Raw genomic sequence first — 19,946 nt, 5'->3', positions numbered from 1 at the left:
TGAAATGTTGACACGCTGCTTTTCAACGTCTGTGCAAAGTTGCTGGATATTGGTGGGAACTGGAACACGCTGTCATAATCATCGCTCCAGAGCAGCCCAAACATGCTTAATGGTCTGGTGAATGTCCAAGAAGAACTGGGACATTTTCAGCTTCCAGGAATTGTGTGCAGATCCTTGCGACATGGGGCTGTGCATTATCATGCTGAAACATGAGGTGATGGCGGCGGATGAATGGGACAACAATGGGCCTCAGGATCTCGTCACGTTATCTCTGTGCATTCAAATTATCATCAATAAAATGCAATTGTGTTCATTTTCCTGAAGCTTATGCCTACCCATAGCATAACCCCACTGCCACCATGGGGCACTCTGTTCACAACGTTGACATCAACAAACCGCTACACGTGGTCTGCTGTTGTGAGGCAAGTTGGATGCACTGCCAAATTTTCTAAAATGACCCTGGAGGTGGCTTATGGTAGAGAAATTAACATGAAATTATCTGGCTCTGATGGACATTCCCGCAGTCGGCATGCCAATTGCACTCTCCCTCAGAACTTGGAACATCTGTGGCATTGTGTTGTGTGACAAAACTACACATTTTAGAGTGGCCTTTTATTGTCCCCAGCACGAGGTGCACCGTATAAGGATCTTGCTGTTTAATCAGCTTCTTGATGTGCCACACCTGTCAGGTGGATGCATTATCTTGGCAAAGGAGAAATTCTCACTAACAGGAATGTAAACTAATTTGTGCACAAAATCTGAGAGAAATAAGCTTTTTGTGCATATGGAATATTTCTGGGATGTTTTATTTCAGCTCATGACACATGGGACCAACACTTTGCATGTTGCGTTTATATTTTTGTTAAGTGTATATATATTTTTTGTATATGCAATACCTCTCTCTGCTTTGATAGACATGAATGAGCCTGCAGCTCATCTCTCCAGCGTTTCACTTCATAATTAATTTCCTTATAGAATCATAGCCGGGCGAAGGGTTCTGGAGGAGCTGCAGCACCACTGATACATTGAAATACATTTGCCAAGTTATACTGGAGGTGCTGCAGAGCCCCTGAAAAATTGTAATACATTTGCCAAAGTTACAGAGTGTTACTGCTGTCTGTGCAGAAATAAATGAAATAATTCAGAATGGCCTACGACACCATGAGAAAGCATATAATTTAGCCACGGAGGATCAGCTTCTTCTTTAAAAAAGCCTAGCTGTACAGTGCAGCCCAATAACAAGGAATAGCCTACAGTCGGGAACGTGTGGCAAATCTGTCAGTGAACAAACAGCATACAGACAAAACAGACCTTTGGCAATACTTAAAATACAATCGCTGGGAAACACAGGTTGGAAAGCAAATTGCTCCTGCTGAAAAGAGGACTTTAATCTGTTTGCTGTAGGCCAGCAAAATATTTCATACATTTTCTAGAAGGCCTATTGTTTTACAAAGTAAAACAAGCGAGAGGCTCTTGGCACGAGCACATCAGCCATCGCCAGCGAGCACCGCATCATTAGGTAAGTCAGTGAAGCTGGAAAGCATTTTTAGCACTGTAGTTTCCTCCTCATATTGTAGGCTACAATATGTGTTTGCACACACCTAGGCCTAGACTATTGATGGATTCAAGACCAGGTCATTTTTATTGATCTCATATTCTCAGTTTGTCAGTGTCAAAGTAGCCTGTCATTTTGATCATTTGTGTAGTATTATGGTGCCTTCATGACAACTGGGAACTCGGAAAGAAACAAGGTTGAATCATGATGTCAGTGATCTTCAGGTAGGAAAGTTGGAGCTCTAGGAAGAGGCCTGAGCTCCCGACATGGAATTCTGAGTTGGATGACCATTCAAAACTATTTCTTTGCCACACTTCTCAGTTGTTTTGAAGTCAGAAGTCGGAGATTTCCCAGTTACGAGTTCCCATGTTTTTAATGCGGCATTAAAAAGATTATGCCAAAGTCTCCAGTCATGTAAAATGACGTAGAATTGCATGAAATGCATTTATAAAAGGCCACATTTTTCCCGGACCCTAGGCCACTAAAAATGTTCTCCATGTGTGAAACTTCTGTAAGTTCCTCTACTCTGCTGCTCTATGCCACTATGCAAATACAATGATATGCAACGCTTTACTTTAAAGGGGATTTTTTTTCTCATGCGTTCCGGTACCTCAGAGCTCCCTAGGTCACCACCCTTTTGTATTTTACTGTACTGTGTGTGTGTGTGTGTGTGTGTGTGTGTGTGTGTGTGTGTGTGTGTGTGTGTGTGTGTGTGTGTGTGTGTGTGTGTGTGTGTGTGTGTGTGTGTGTGTGTGTGTGTGTGTGTGTGTGTGTGTGTGGCTCAGTCGCTAGAACATAGTATGAAAAATGTATGCACTCATTACGGTAAGTCGCTCTGGATAAGAGTGTCTGCTGAATGACTAAAATATTTTTTTAAATGTGTGTGCATGTTCATGCTTCTGTTTATGTGACATAATGTGCATGTATCCATGTGCGTGTCACCTACACACACCCACAACGTTTCCCCAGATAACCATGTCTACAGAACTGTTGCACCACAGTTTCAACTCTCCCAGACAAGTCCTGCTATACACAACCAGCACCTCTCATCTCTCTGTACCTCTTCCATCCGTCCCACCTTCCGTCCCTTCCTCCCTGCCAGGTGATCACCTACTTTGCGGGCCGGGTGTACGACCCCAACGAGGCGGAGGCAGGCCGACTGTCCTTAGCCGGGGACTACCTCAAGGGGGACGCCTCCCTACTGATCAGTGACCTCACCCTGAGCGACTCGGGTGAGTACAGCTGCAAGGTGAAGAACGGGGGGAAGTACCATTGGATCACGGTCAACCTCATAGTACTGGGTAAGTTCTGGACCCGCTGTGTATTTTTATGATTTTTCACACTTTAAACTAAAACCCCATCAAACAGGAACCATCAAAACCAGTCACCACCACACAAGGTAATATAAAGAGCTCCACCACATGATTAGTCACAAGAACATAAAATACCCTCAGAGAATTGGTTTTGGTTAGGCTGACCCTGAATTCACCACAATACAGTATCATACCTATGTCACTTGAAATGGGATACACTCACACATCTAGTACAGGTGACCATGGGCATCTCTAGTCAGAGATTCAAGAGATGTTCACACCACCAATATTTCACTGTTAAAATGTGTACCATGGTTTTAAATGCTTACTGTATGTAATGGATAGCAATTACAGAAGTGATACTGTCCCTTGTCCCTTCATATTGTCCCACTAGTCACACACTGGTTGAATCAAAGTTGGTTCCATGCAATTTCATTGAAATTACTTTGAGCCAATGTGGAATAGACGTTAAATTGACGTGAGGTTTTTGAATCAATTTGGTGAGGTGTTTGAATCACTACCTAACTAACCTGTCGTTGTCACTAAAGTATAAGATGGCAGTTACTTGTGACTTTCTTGTAAAAGCGGAAACGAACTCCAAAGGGTCGACATTGGACCACTGCCACATGTTGCTACCGATCCAAATCCTGTCCAATGACAACAAGAGGTAAAAGCGTAACTTGCACCAGTGGTGGAAAAAGTACCCAATTGTCATACTTGAGTAAAAATATAGATACCTTAATATCTATATTAATAAATAAAAGTGAAAGTCACAGAGTAAAATACTACTTGAGTAAAAGTCTAAAACTATTTGTTTCTAAATATACTTGTCTAGTAAATGTTAAAATATTTTCAAATTCCTTATATTCAGCAAAGCAGATTGCACCATTTTCCTGTTGGAAAAAAGTACGGATAGCCAGGGGAAGACTACAACTCTGGGACATAATTTACAAAATATGTATTTGTGTTTAGTAAGTCCACCAGATCTAAGGCAGTAGGGATGACCATGTGTTCTCTTGATAAGTCGTGAATGTGACAATTTTCCTGTCCTGCTAAGTATTGAATATGTAACGAGTACTTTTGGGTGTCAGGAAAAATGTATGGAGTTAAAAGTAGACGTGTCACACCCTGATCTGTTTCACCTGTCCTTGTGATTGTCTCCACCCCCCCCCCCCCCCCCCCCGGTGTCGCTTATTTTCCCCAGTGTATTTATCCCTGTGTTTCCTGTCTCTCCGTGCCAGTTCGTCTTGTATGTTTCCAAGTCAACCAGTGTTTTCCCTGGTTCTCCTGCTTTTTGCATTCTCCTCTTTCTAGTCCTCCTGGTTTTGACCCTTGCCTGTTTCTGGACTTTGTACCCACCTGCCTGACCTTTCTGCCTATCTTGACCACGAGCCTGTCTGCCACTCTGTACCTCCTGGACTCTGATCTGTTTTTGACCTTTTTGCCTGTCCTCGACCATTCTCTTGCCTACCCCTTCGGATTCATAAACATTGTAAGACTCCAACCATCTGCCTCCTGTGTCTGCATTTGGGTCTCGCCTTGTGCCCTAAGAAGATTATTTTCTTTGGGAATCTAGTGAAGTAAAAGTTGTCAAAAAATACAAATAGTAAAGTAAAATACAGATACTCCAAAAAATTACTTAAGTAAAGTATTTTTACTTAGGTGCTCTACACCACTGAGTAGCACCATTGACACTGTGATACAGCGTCTAGCTGTGTATAGCTCTAATATAGAGCTCTCTCCAGGCTGTCCTACCCTCGTATGGTCTCCCACATTAAGACGTTTAGGGAGTGCGCCGCATACATTTGTACAAACTGGCCCGCAGCTTTGCAATGACACTTTCGATTTTTAGGTAGACAAACATTAGCATTTGTCTTGTTCAATGGGAAGATAATGGTCTTGGGGAAGGGGGATATTGGGAGGTGATTCTGACACATGAACAAGATGAAGGGCCCCCTGCCTCCTGCTTCCCCCTCAGCCCCCTATTTTCATCCTGGGTAGAATTCGCTCTGCTCAGCAAAATTAGGAGAAAACAGCGGAAGAGGTTCGTGATAGAGAGCAGGAAGTGAATGGGGGGGGGGTCTCTATATTATGTGTACGTGTGTTTGATCATGTTTGTTTGTTCATAGGGATAACTGTTTTCAGCTGGCAAGAATACATTTCTTTGATGTCAATGTGGTTTTCTGAAAGTACCAAAAATACACAAAAAAACACTGGTCCATCCTGGTTGATCTATCTAGTAGGAGATTATGTGACCTCAGACTTGTTAGTCAACTTGGTTATTATTGCATATTTCATATTGATAGTTTACTTTATGCTGTAAGGACACAGTAATGACAGACAGATAGTAAATGCTTATAGAATGCATTTCATAATATCAAGGTGAAACACTCAAGGTAACATTCACGGTAACATTCACATTCTGTCATAAAAATACATTTTATTTTGTCACATGCTTCATGGAGAACAGGTTTAGATTTACAGTGGAATGCTTACTTACGTTTTGCATGTAGACCACATCCCCCTCCTCTGTCCAGGACAGCTGCATAAAATGCATACTCCAAACACCGATCAGCATCTTATTTTTCATATGCGAACATTACTTTCTGGTCATTCTTAAACAGAATACACCCATCATTGTATCCAGGCCACCACCAGAAGTGAATCTGAAGTAGTAGACTCCTCTCACTGATGCTGTGAAGATACCTGTATGACAAAAATAAATGTTGCGTATTTATTCATACGTAATTGCCTGTTCAAGGGCACATTGACAGATACTTTAGTCTCCTCCTTCATCTGGTTCTTTGTGAACTGAAGTTCAGCCTTGGTGACACTCAACTCGATTTTCATTTAATTCATTTTTGACTGTTACTTTTGACTGGTACTGTATATACAGTGGGGCAAAAAAGTATTTAGTCAGCCACCAATTGTGCAAGTTCTCCCACTTAAAAAGATGAGAGGCCTGTAATTTTCATCATAGGTACACTTCAACTATGACAGACAAAATGAGAAGAAAAAAATTCAGAATCACATTGTTTGATTTTAAATGAATTTATTTGCAAATTATGGTGGAAAACAAGTATTTGGTCAATAACAAAAGTGTATCTCAATACTTTGTTAAACACTTTTTTGGTTACCACATGATTCCATATGTGTTATTTCATAGTTTCTGATGTCTTCACTTTACAATGTAGAAAATAGTAAAAATAATGAAAATCCCTTGAATGAGTAGCTGTTAAAAAAGTTTGAAATATCCAATAAATGTCGTTCCACTTCATGATTGTGTCCCACTTGTTGTTGATTCTTCACAAAAAAATACCGTTTTATATCTTTATGTTTGAAGCCTGAAATGGGGCAAAAGGTCGCAAAGTTCAAGGGGGCCGAATACTTTCGCAAGCCAGTGTATATTCCATATCTTCAGCTCAAGCTCATCCGCTTGGCTCTTATAGCATGTGAGTTCAGTCTTAGTGATGCTCAACTCTTCTCTCTGCTCCACCACGATGGTTCCCAGGTTCTGCACCATGTGTTTCAGCTAAGTCCAGATGTCAGGTTGGGTGGTGGTCTGTGGGTCAGTCAAGGGTGAAGTTTGGGGCTCGTCGTAAACTTTAACCCCCTACTCTCTCCCTGAGCCCATAGATGAACCATAATATGGACCTGTTATTTATCTAATTCAAGGTCTCTCTCTCTCTCTCCCTCTCCCGCTCCCCAGTGAAGCCCTCTAAGCCACGATGTTGGATGGAGGGCCGGCTGTTAGAGGGTAGTGATGTTAAGATGAGCTGTAAGTCTGCAGACGGCTCTGACCCCATCAACTACAAATGGGAGAGGGTGCTGGACAAGGGAAAGTATGTAGGGAAGCTGCCCCCACTTGCCCTCATAGGTAAGCCCTCTAGCCCACTGCATACCCTTTCTGTGTGTGGATGTTTTTGCTGTGTGCATGGGTGCATCCATAAGTCTTCAAGACATAATGACAAGTCTGTCATAAGTCAGATTAGTCCTTAGTCATAAACTGACTGAAAAGTCAACTTGATTTCTTTTGTGCCATATCCTCTTTTTTCAGATCCCCTTTAAGGGCTTTTTGGGGCAGAACATACTTATGTGTACAATTCGCGCCCGAACGCGCATATATTTTCTCACGACACTCACAATTTTGCCTACCAAAGGGTCAACGCTCACGGGATTTGCACAATTAAACACTCTACTGATAGAGGACATCTCGCGGAAGACATAGAAACTGTTCCCAGATCCATAGCTGGTTGGGAAGGGTGGGGGCGATGACGTCAAAGTTGGCCCAACTTTCCGGATGAGAAAACTAGTTTGAGAGATTGGCTGCCCTGTGAGTTCTGCTATACATACAGACATAATTCAAACGGTTTTAGAAGCTTTAGAGTGTTTTCTATTCAATAATTATTATTATATGCATATATTAGCAATTTTGGACAGATTTTTTCCCAGTTTACTATGGGCACGCAATTCATCCAAAGGGGGCAGTATTGTCCCGAGCCTTAACAGGTTTTAAGGGCTTTTGGGGCAGAACATACTTATGTAATTAAAGTATGTGTCAGAATGATGCCAGACCAATTTCACATCAGATTTACCACCTCCAGTATCCTTAGTACTGTCCAGTCAAGTCACTCCCATGCAGACTCGACCAAGTTCTCATTCAATAACAATCCCTTACCTACATGTACCTGTTCTGGGAAACTGGCCACAGTCACTTCTGTTATAGCAAAGGTCTGAGTTGTCCAATCCCAAATCAAACACCAGTCCCTACGCCTTGTGTTTTTGTGTACTGTAGATCTTCTAGGATTGGATAGTTTAGGTAATATGGCAAAAACTCCCCCTAGTCTAACAGAGGGTAACGCAATGCCGCAGATTCTTATTGAATCCTATTAGGGGCCGCTAGCCCCTAATAGTTTGGGATTGGGCCAATGATCATTGGTCCAAAAAGCAGTAGCCTATATCAGGAACAGAGAACAGTACTAATCATCACACATCCACAGAGATATTATGAAAGTGATATTGCAGGAACATGCAGTAGAGACACCAGTTTGGATGGTCACTCTGAATTAGTTTACATTCTTAGCAATCATAATTCACTGTCCAAATAACCATCCCCCGCAATGGTGTTTCTGGATGGGATAGTTGAAAAAAGCTATAAATTGCATCACAATCACTGTACCTTGTCCTGTTGTTTTTTTCTTGTGTAAGATTTGAAGAACTCGGAGATAGTGACACTGAGGAACCTGACCAAGGAGAGTACTGGGGTGTATAAATGTACCGCCAGCAACGATGTGGGAGAGGAGAGTTGCACCGTAGAGGTCAAGATACACTGTGAGTAGCCAACACAGACACACACACTGCCTCATATTATAACCCCATAGATGTTACCAAAAAATGACCTGTAGGACTTCAAAACAGTAATAGCTATCACTTTCTCCCAACCTGTGAATCATATTTATCTTTGTGTGCGTTTCAGATGTGCGGGGCATGGGTGTGGTGGCAGGTGCCGTGGTGGGTGTGTCCTTCGGCGTCCTCCTCATCATCCTCATCATCTGGCTGGTGTTCCGCAAGAAGGAGAAGAAGAAATACGAGGAGGAGGAGACCCCTAACGAGATCAGGTACACACACAGACCCAAACACATTTCGGTTAGTGTGGTTCATTTTCCAGAGAATCAAATACACAGAACAAAATCAACCAGAAACAGTGAAAAGTAAATACACAAACACAACCTAGTTGGTGCAAAACATGACTTCACTCTGTCCACCAATACAAGTTTACACCACCACCACTTACACCCGACTGCGTAGCATCCTCTCTCTAACCTAACGTTTTCCGTCCCCTATTCTCCCTATTCGCCGGTACTGTAGCTCCAGTACAGCCACACCCTCCCTCACCTCTTAAAGCAGATACCAGCATCCTAAATTATGTCTGATAATGCTGCTGGCAGTGCTTGTTACAACAGCAGCTATTTTTGGCCGATAGCGTAGCATCCACGCTGTTGCCTATTTGCAAGTGTCAGGCTGAATTATGCAGGCACAGGGGGATGGCTGTGCATCAATAATGGAGTGGCACGGCGAGGGAAGAGTCACAGAGCAGACCGTGGCTTCGGTCCTGTTTACATATGGAGCATTAGTGGCGACACACCCACTTGTACTCACACACGGTCTGAGGTCAGACTACTGTTTCAAAAGGGTGAGGGGTTGCAAATGACGTAGTGATGGTCAATCACAGGTTGTTGATGTGCTGTCGTAACGTGATCTAACTACGGTTCATTGTAAGACGTGGATACCAGCTATTCAGTCATTCAGAGTACCATGTATTTATTCAGTCATTTAGAGTACCATGTATTTATTCACCCATTCAGAGTACCATGTATTTATTCAGCCATTCAGAGTACCATGTATTTATTCAGCCATTCAGAGTAGCATGTATTTATTCAGTCATTCAGAGTACCATGTATTTATTCAGCCATTCAGAGTACCATGTATTTATTCAGCCATTCAGAGTACCATGCATTTATTCAGTCATTCAGAGTACCATGCATTTATTCAGCCATTCAGAGTACCATGTATTTATTCACCCATTCAGAGTACCATGCATTTATTCAGCCATTCAGAGTACCATGTATTTATTCAGCCATTCAGAGTACCATGCATTTATTCAGTCATTTAGAGTACCATGTATTTATTCAGCCATTCAGAGTACCATGCATTTATTCAGCCATTCAGAGTACCATGTATTTATTCAGCCATTCAGAGTACCATGCATTTATTCAGTCATTCAGAGTACCATGTATTTATTCAGTCATTCAGAGTACCATGTATTTATTCAGCCATTCAGAGTACCATGTATTTAATCACCCATTCAGAGTACCATGTATTTATTCAGTCATTCAGAGTACCATGTATTTATTCAGTCATTCAGAGTACCATGTATTTATTCAGTCATTCAGAGTACCATGTATTTATTCAGTCATTCAGAGTACCATGTATTTATTCACCCATTCAGAGTACCATGTATTTATTCAGCCATTCAGAGTACCATGTATTTATTCAGTCATTCAGAGTACCATGTATTTATTCAGTCATTTAGAGTACCATGTATTTATTCAGTCATTCAGAGTACCATGTATTTATTCAGTCATTCAGAGTACCATGTATTTATTCAGTCATTTAGAGTACCATGTATTTATTCAGCCATTCAGAGTACCATGTATTTATTCAGCCATTCAGAGTACCATGTATTTATTCAGTCATTCAGAGTACCATGTATTTATTCACCCATTCAGAGTACCATGTATTTATTCAGCCATTCAGAGTACCATGTATTTGGCCAGTTACTTCAAATAATGATATGAAGATGTAAAAGTTCATAATGCATTGCATTTAAACCATTATAAATGTGCTTTAATGTGCTCATTGTGCATTATGTGGAAGGTTTTTATTTTCATTAATATTACCAATTATTCCTTCGATGTTCTGAGCCACGCCTGTCTTTTTCTCTGTCTCAGGGAGGATGCTGAGGCTCCAAAGGCCAAACTGGTAAAGCCCAACTCTCTCTCCTCGTCCCACTCTGGCAGCTCCCGCTCAGGCACCTCCTCCACTCAATCCATGGTTCACAGCAGCGCTCCCCGGGGGCCGCACGCCCGCCTGCCCGTTGTGGCCACCCTCAAGGAGAACGGCCAGCCCCCCAGCTTCCTCCAACAGCCCCCCGCCTACACACAAGTGGTTCCCAAAACCCCAGAGCCCCGCACGGCCCCGGCCAAGCCCAGCCCTCCCCCCAAACTGGGCCCCAGGAACCTGGCCCGCATGGGGGCCACGCCGGTCATGATCCCTGCCCAGACCAAGGCCTTCCAGACTGTGTAGAGGGAAGGGAGGGACAAAGGAGTGGACTTAGACAGAAACAAGAAGCACCCGTACACAGCTGACAGCAACCCCCAGCCTGCCCCCAGAGACCCTGTGAAAATCAGCTATACCATAAAGTAAAACTCCCCGTTACTCATAGCTCATTGTCGCCATCTAAAAGTAGAATTGAGCGCATTCTTATGAAGGGAAGTTTTTCTTAAGAAGAGCCCCCCCCAATACAGAGCCACATCTCCCGTTCATATTCCCTTCCTGTGACGACAGAACTTTCGTTGTATTTTTGTCTGATTTTGCTAACGCGAGCAGTGATGTGTATCATACTCTGAGGTGGCAGGAACAGGGGGAGGACCCTAAGTAGATTTTAGGTATTTTTAAACTGAATTGACAAGAGTCGTGAAAGTGGGAGGATTATGGACAGAGGGAGGGCATTAGAGCAAACAGAGGACTAGAAAAGAACAAACAAAGGAGAAACACAGGCTGCATAGCTCCCCAGAGAACAGGCCAGGGTGTCTGGGTGTCTCACGCCACCTGCTTCCGACCAGATCAAACGAGACAAAATAAAAAATAAAAAACAGACAGGGAAAGTAAACAGCTCTCCAAACACCTGTTTTCCCGGGCTTGCCTAGGCACCACCCCTGCCAAACTCTCAGACCGAGCCACACCGAGCAATCAACATCTCTGAGGATGCTTTGGTGGCAATCCACACCTCCATGTATCCCTGGATTCCCACCAAGGCCAGCAGGCATGGTGATTGGCTCAGAGGAGGGAGGGAAGCGCCAATCGATCGCCAAACCAATGAGAGTGGATGAAAGTCTGCTGCTGATGCAAGAGGGATGGTTCCCTGTAACTGTACAAAGATGATATAGCTTAAGTAAAAGTAAGTAAGTAAGAGACTCCACATAGACACGTCACCTGTCACCCTATATACCTGAACACGGGTCACTCGCAGCAACATGAACATATCTGTATTGATTTCCCCTGCTTCCATGTTTTCTGTATATCCAGCACTATGCACTGAACAAGTCTGGACATATGTAACGTTATCTTTCCATGTTCATGGACAGTTCATATAAACCCATAGGAATATATGACATCTAATCCCCTATGGTCACCATAAGGGGTTATTCATGGCTGTGATATGTATTGCTGTGGAGAATAGTTTATTTCATGTATCTCAGATTCCTCAGAATGTTTAAGGATTGTTAATACATGGATGCACATAAGCCCTATCGATAAAGTGCCACTGTTGATGTTTGATGAAATGTGTTTTTTGTTTGTGTTGTGTAAATAGCATGTCCGTTAATCCGGTTGAATGAACAAACTAATGAATGTGTTGATATATCTTGCAGTATATAAAGTCATTGGATCAATCCTTCTTATTTTTCAATGAAGAGCAGAGATTTGCAGTAATAAGTTGAATCCCCTGCAGTTGCAACTGTGTATGTAGCTGAAAACATGATAAATATGTTCTGTATTATTGGAAAATGAACAAAGGGCCTTTACACATCATAATATATGTGTTGATTCAGCACCTTGTAATTATAGAAGAACGGTAATTATGATCCTGAAGAGTGCCTTTTTTAATTGAATACATTACAGAAAAGTATTATTCACAAAACATTAAGGAATACAGCTTCACCGTTTTGAATGGTTAACCCTACGGTACGGTACATCTGAGATTTGATTCTATTCAAGCAGATGAGGAATGAAAAGGACAATTGCTTTGAGTGATTTTGTTTAGCCATGTAGTCATACTAGTTTCAGCCAAACTCAAATCATTCTATCAAAGTCTCTTCATGGTGGCCGAACACACAGAATTTAAACTCAAACTCAATAAAACGTCCCAGCTGAAAGTTGGACTATATCTCTCTGACTTAATTGTCAACTTTTGCCTGAGCTCTCCTCAGATCCAAAGGCGTCACTTTTGCATAGCAATATTCTTGTCTGCCAGCACGTTGGTCCTTCAGCATTATGACTGCTTCCTCCCGGATAGACACCCCTTATTTTGGCTCCCTCGCAATACAGTTCATGTGATGGATGAGATGTCAGGAGGTATTTGAATTGAATGATGCTGTGGCGCCCTCCAGGATAAACCAGCACACTCTTCTTAGATCACCCAGGAAGGAGCGGGCTCCAGTCACCCCACAGTGCAGAGGGCATAAGAGTGCACTCACCCTCTGGCCTGTGTAATGGTTGGATCCAGGACAGTCTACACTCCTTGAAAATACATTACAAGTTAACCTGGCTTTGGTTCATGACTGGTTGAAATCCACCAGATTCACCTTTAGTATTATTATTATTTTTTATAACGTCACTCCGGTAGGGAAGGTGAAATTATCTCCTGAATCGTGGGCAGTTCCAAGAGCGATAAGAAATCAGCAACTTTGTCTCAGTGAGTCTCTTGAGTACTTCTAGCTTGCCCAGTGCTGTTTGAAAAGCTCATTTAAACCAGGAGACGGATGAGTGGCAAGATGAGAGGATGACACCTGAGTGAGAGCTCCTTATTAGTGATTACCCATCACAACCCTCTTCGAATTTCCCATAATACTGCTGAAAGCCAATATAGAGAGGCCTATTGGCTGATTGAATGCAGCTTTTATGGTCGTTTGATGGGGTGTGATACGTACCGGGTGGCTCTTTACCTGGTTTCCTAGCTACCTTTCGCCGCCCATCTGATTCAGCCGTGGCGGAGCGCTCTGCGTCCTGAATCATTAAGATTTCTACCCTTTTTCATTGGAACATCTTTCTTGGCAGACAGGAGGAATGGAAAGAGCGTCTGCTCCAAACCATGCTGGGAATTGGAATAACGTGAACCACAGGCATTACATTGCCTTTTCACCATGTGCCGACTCCCAAAGGACATTACCCTCGTTGAGCTAGTACAAAACGTGCATCTTGATGTCATTCATTAGTGTCTGTCTGCTCTGAAGACCTCCACTATCGGTTGAGTGATGGGACATCTCTGTTAGAAACCAACCACTGTAACGTTAAAGGGAGAAAGAACCAATCCAAAGCTGAAAAACGATGGATATGCATGTCACTGATACTTAACTAGAGAAAGAACAAAACGGTATTTTTGCCTCAATAAATATATAAACATTCATTTTAAAACAAATACTATGACTGTAAATAAGGAAGGTTTTATCATTTTTTAAAATTCATTTTGAGTTTCTTTGTTTGGGTTAAGTATTCAATCTGAAGTACTTTGCACTTTCTTAATGTCCCCTCTGTGTTTTACTTGCATTAAGTCCTTTTAACACACCGACACTGTTAGAAGGACAATATGTTTTCTCTCACACTATTTTCTTTGATTGACAATGTCTTGCAGTTACTTTGAGTTGTGGTACACCAAAAAGGCCATATATATACCTCCCTCTCGAGTGAAAATGGTATATTTGTACAATATCTGAATAAGTACTGTTTTGGTTTGTAATAAAGCATTTGATGAAGAGCCACTTGGTTTGATTGTCCTATACTTCAGATATGCAGACACACATATCGGTTTCCTGAACACATTAAGCTATTTCAATGGAGATTTTCTACTGTCCATGCTTTTTAGTCTAGGACATAATTGGTGTCTGGGAAACTGGCCGTAAAGTATAGAAATACACGTACTAGTGCCTGGAGTTAATCTAGCCTAGCTGTTAAGGCCCCTGCCTCAGACACATGCATGATCCCCCTGCCTGTGTGGGATTGAATCCAGGCCTTTTTGCCTCTGTATCTCCCTTCTATTCCAGCTTGTCACTGTCTAACCCCAAAAGATCCTAAAAATACATAAAAACCATTTAAAAAGAGTACATAGTCAAGTTCCCCTTGACATCTCAGATCATTCTAACATTTTGACCCCTGGGGTTTCTCAGACACAAACTATATCCACAGAGCCAATCAGAATACAGACCATTCCATCTCAACATTTGATGGGGCAGTGAAGGGCATATTAGACAGCTGACCATAAAGTTGCTGTGTGAAACACCAGATGGGGTGCTGTTGTGCCCTTGAGCTCAGCTCTTCAACGGAGTGGGCTCGCAAACAATGTCCATCTGTACAATGTCCCTCCAGATTAGGGTGTCTACAAGCAAAGTCATAAATAACCATTATAATCATGGAAACTGCTGGACAGTGAGACAGCTGACCTTCTAATTGATCGAACGAGGATTGTGAATTTGCTGTGACTCTGCAGCAACACACAAGAAAACCAACCAACCAACCAACCACTGTCCTCAAGATTCCCCATCTGTTTGTGTATTTGGCAATGACACTGGAGACTACTGCTAAAATATTGGAAACACCAACATAAAGTGTCTTAATAGGGTGTTGGGCCACCACGAGCCGCCAGAACAGCTTCAATGCACCTTGGCATAGATTCTACAAGTGTCTGGAACTATATTGTAGGGATGTGACACCATTCTTCCATGAGAAATTCCATAATTCTGTATTTTGTTGATAGTGGTGGAAAACGCTGTCTCAGCGTTCCAGAATCACCCATAACTGTTCAATTGGGTTGAATTCTGGTGACAGATAGAGAGAGAGAGAGACCCACACACACACACACCCTTTAAATCCCCTACATTCCTTTGAGACATCTCTTCCAAAGTCACTGAGATCTCTTTTTCTAGCCATGGTAGCCAAAATAATGGGCAACTCTGCATTTTTATACATGACCCTAAGCATGAAGGGATGTTAATTGCTTAAGTAATTTAGGAGCCACACCTGTGTGGAATCACCTGCTTTCAATTTACTTTGTATCCCTCATTTCCTCAAGTTTTTGTTTGTTTTGGCAGTTACATGTACATATACTAGTAATACATGCAGAAACATTCTCTGGCCAACTAGTGCGCTCATTTTACAATAAGAAGGGCAATGAGGCACTCTAGTGGTGAAATATAGCCATTTCATTACACTGTGAGTGATACTGTTCTAAAACCTCTCCTCAGGGAACCTCAGTCATTGATCTATTCCAGAGCTAGCACACCTGGGGTGTATTCATTACATCTTTCAATGGGAACCATTTACAGTTTTAGAACCAAATGGAAGCAAACAAAGCAAGCGGAACGAAACGGGACCTACCTGAATTTGTCCAATAGAAACTCGTTTTCGTTGCAAAACGTTTTCCGTTTTGAGTAAACGGTTTCTGTTGCAAAACAGTAAATTAAAGTAACCTACTATCCTGTACAAGGGACGACCTAGGCTGCGTGCAAGTGCTGTTATAATTCTGTATGGTCAGATGACTAGCAACAATGTTACTTTTCGAACAAGGGATTTTCAGCTTTCACAGTAGAAATTACATCTTAACATTTCAAACAAATACAATACCAAAGCATTTCAAGTGAACTTTCTATAACAACTTACAGTCTGGAACTCTTTTAGGGCAGCGATCCGCCTACACCCTTTGACATTTCACAGGTCTCGGACAGCTCTGGGCTTGACCTCTCTTCCTGACCTTGTGCAATATGATGCTGAGCATGCTTCTGAGTCAGTCAAAAGCTCTTGTGGTGTTGCAGGTATGTGTGGTGTATGTTGCGCTGTGTATGTGTTTAGTCCACCTCTACTTCTTCGGTGCGGAGTATCGTAGCCATAGCATGAAAAAAACATTTCTGTATCATTTAGTGGGAATGTTATTGTGGTTGAACTAGCCTGTGTCTTGTTTTGCATGCGTGTCTTTTATACTGATAACAAGTTCAAACAGGTGCCATTAATACAGGTAACGAGTGGAGGACAGAGGAGCCTCTTAAAGAAGAAGTTACAGATCTGTGAGAGACAGAAATCTTGCTTGTTTGTAGGTGACCAATTACTTATTTTCCACCATAATTTGCAAGTAAATTCATTAAAAATCCTACAATGTGATTTTCTGGATTTTTTTTCTCATTTTGTCTGTCATAGTTGAAGTGTACCTATGATGAAAATTACAGGCCTCTCTCATCTTTTTAAGTGGGAGAACTTGCACAATTGGTGGCTGACTAAATACATTTTTGCCCCACTGTATAGTGCATACTATACCAACTGAATCAACATAGACTCTGAAACAATGATCCAACATACTGTTACTTTTTGGTCATGCTCCTGGATTCTAACTGACTCTCCTTCGATCAGTGTCGGCTGGCTGGATGACGACTGCTGGCTTCCAGAGTCCATGCTCCTGGATTCTAACTGACTCTCCGTCAATCAGTGTCGGCTGGCTGGATGACGACTGCTGGCTTCGAGGTCATGCTCCTGGATTCTAACTGACTCTCTGTCGTTCAGTGGTGGAAGTGGTCTAGCTGACCTGTCATAGTATTGCTTTTGTTGTTGTTGTCTCTGTGCACGTTTTTCATGCATTTCCTTGTAGCTGATGACCTCAGGTTGGTTGGTGCTGGGAAGGATTGAGCGAAGTCTGCGGCTCATCAACATCTGGGCTGGTGATTTGAAGTTGTCAACTGGAGTGTTGCTTTTGTGAAGGATTCAAACTCATTTGATTTGTAACAGGGCCCATTGTCAGATATTAAAGTCTCTACAAGGCTGCTTTCAGCTTGTGTATCACAGCTGCAGATGTGGTGCTGTGAAGCTTGTCGAGTTAGAAGTATCTGCGGTAGTAGTCCACTGTTACGATGTAGTCCTCGTTGTTCCAGGGAAAACAGACCGGTTGCCACGACCTGCCAGGGTCGGTCTGGGATACAGTGGGGTAACATTCTTTGGTGTTTGAGGAGCGTCGTTCGAGACATATGGCGCATTTACCAATCATGTCCTCTATTTGTTTGCACATTCCGGGCCAAAACAAAAATGTCCCGTGCTCTGTTTGCACTTTTCCATGCCCATGTGTCCAGCATGGATCTTTGTCAAAATCTCTTCTCTGAGACTGGTAGGAATTATGACTTTCTCTCCTTTGAAAATTATTCTGTTGATCTGTGATAGTACCATCACGATGGTTCCAGAATTCTGAGACGCTCTGAGGGCATTTTCTCCTCTCCTCAGGCCATCCATCCATCCTGTATGACATTCCTCAGCTGTGCGAGTTGTGAGTCCTTTTCTCTTTCTGCTTGGATCTCCTTCAGTTTTGTGTCACTAACTGGTAAGTTGCTGTACACAGTGTGCACTTGCATGTCCATGCCTTCACTGAGGCTGATGTCCTTATAGGTAAGACACTTCCTGGAGAGTGTGTCTGCGACAGGGATGTCTTTGCCTGGACGGTGAGTGATTGTGAAGTCATATTTTTGTAGTTGAAGGATCATTCACTGTAGCCTTGGCCGGGCTGCGGCTAGTGGTTTCCCCAAGGGGCTTGTGGTCGGATTCCACAATGACTTGTCGTCCATATACGTACTGATGGAAACGTTTACATCAGAACAGAATGGCGTAGAGCTCCTTTTCGATTTGAGCGTAGTTGATTTCACAGTCTGTGAGAGATTTGGAAGCGTAGCCGATGGGCTTTCCTTCTTGCAGTAGCACTGCACCTAGTCCATACTTTGACGCATCCACTTGGTGTCTGAGCTCTTTGTCGGGGTCGTAGTAGGCAAGGATTGGTCTTGGTTCTCTAGTGATCAAGTCTTTCACATTCTGGAATGCAATGTCGTGTTGCTTGTCCCAGAGAAACTCACTGGACTGCTTTAGCAGTTGACGCAGGGGTGCATTAGCATTAGAGAGGCTGGGTGCGAACTTGGCTAAGTAGTTGACTATGACAAGCACTGTTTCCAGCTCTGCACGGATCTTTGGTGGCTCCATTTCTTTTATGGCTGAGATATTCTGTGGATCTGGCTTGATTCCAGTCGCTGTGAGAAGATGTCTGAAGTAGCTGACCTCTGTAGCCCCGAATGTGCTCTTCTCGGGATTGAGTCGGACTCCTCTCTCGCGGGACCTTTTCAGAATCGCTCGAGGGTTTCGGTCGTGCTCCTCTTTGGTTCGACCATAGACAAGGATGTCGTCCACAATTGCCACAACTCCGTCGAGGCCTTCGTACACTTCGTCGATCTTTCGCTGAAACTCATCTTGGGCTGAGATAATCCGAAAAGGCAGCCGACGGAACCTGTAGCGTCTAAACGGTGTGTTGAATGCTCTTGCTAGCTTGTGTGTGATGCCATCTAGTGTCAGACGGGCACGGAGAGCAAGGGGAATCTTTCTCGGTGGGTAGACCACAGGGGTTGTGCCTGGGTCAAGGTGAATGGTACATTCTCCTGGTAATAATCCTATTCCTGTAAAAACATCAGCAAACTCCTCCAGTAAATTGTCTGTCTACTGGTGCTGTCACTGATAAAACTAGCTTGATGAGGTCCATGTCTAAACATGCTTTAAGACCTAGCACTGCAGGTGCTCTAGTGTCAACAACGTAAAAGTCCAACATCATGTCACTTTCCTTGTATTTGCATTTGAAAGTGCATGTGCCTTTAACTGGGAGCTGTTCACCACCATAACCAGTTAGTCTGCGCATGGTGGGCTGTAGCTCACATTCAGATTTCAAGCTGCGGTATTTATTCCGAGAAATAATGTTTACTTGCATGTTCACGTATCTCCAACCATGATCAACTGACCATGACCTAACCAACTGAACTTTTCCTCTTCTCCTCTTTCCTTCAGAGGACCCGTGAACATAAGCTCCACATGCTGTTTGTACTTACGCCATGCATCGGGTAAGTTTGTAGACTCCCAGTCCATTCAAGTTGAAGGAACTCCAGAAAAATCTATCTTTTTAGGCCTTTTACTCTGACACCATGTCTTGTTTTGCACGCTTTGTACAAATTAATAAAATGCAGTACTACAGGATATTTCTTAACGTAGCTCTTTATTAGCTAGCTACAACTTGCATGTTCACTTATCTCCAACCATGAGCAACTGACCATGACCTAAACATCTGGGTGGTCTTAACTTCATGCGACGAGCAATCCCGTATCCGGGATCCTATGTATAGCCTCCAGCTCATTAGCATAACGCAACGTTAACTATTCATGAAAATCGCAAATGAAATGAAATAAATATATTTGCTCTCAAGCTTAGACTTTTGTTAATTAACAACACTGTCATCTCAGATTTTCAAAATATGCTATTGAACTATATCTAAACAAGCATTTGTGTAAGAGTATTGATAGCTAGCATAGCTATAAGCCTAGAATTCAGCCAGCAACATTTTCACAAAAAACAAGAAAAGCATTCAAATAAAATAATTTACCTTTGAAGAACTTCAGATGTTTTCAATGAGGAGACTCTCAGTTAGATAGCAAATGTTCAGTTTTTCAAAAAATATTATTTGTGTA

The 19,946-nt window shown here is 42.6% G+C and overlaps 1 protein-coding gene across 1 annotated transcript in view; it reads left to right on the top strand.

The window, feature by feature from the left end:
* The window catches only part of LOC135548856 (CXADR-like membrane protein), a 128,486-nt gene extending 114,300 nt beyond the window's left edge, over nucleotides 1-14,186 (top strand). The window contains exons 3-7 of the mRNA XM_064978887.1: nucleotides 2,658-2,856; nucleotides 6,578-6,745; nucleotides 8,077-8,199; nucleotides 8,345-8,486; nucleotides 10,380-14,186. Of these exons, the coding sequence (XP_064834959.1) occupies nucleotides 2,658-2,856; nucleotides 6,578-6,745; nucleotides 8,077-8,199; nucleotides 8,345-8,486; nucleotides 10,380-10,734 (987 nt within the window). The 3' untranslated portion in view covers nucleotides 10,735-14,186. The remainder of the gene's footprint in view (nucleotides 1-2,657; nucleotides 2,857-6,577; nucleotides 6,746-8,076; nucleotides 8,200-8,344; nucleotides 8,487-10,379) is intronic.
* Nucleotides 14,187-19,946: the final 5,760 nt, after the last annotated feature.

Source organism: Oncorhynchus masou, chromosome 11 (genome assembly GCF_036934945.1).
Source record: "Oncorhynchus masou masou isolate Uvic2021 chromosome 11, UVic_Omas_1.1, whole genome shotgun sequence".
Taxonomy (NCBI): domain Eukaryota; kingdom Metazoa; phylum Chordata; class Actinopteri; order Salmoniformes; family Salmonidae; genus Oncorhynchus; species Oncorhynchus masou.
Note: the sequence above shows the minus strand (reverse complement) of the source record. Positions and strands in the feature narration are given on the sequence as shown.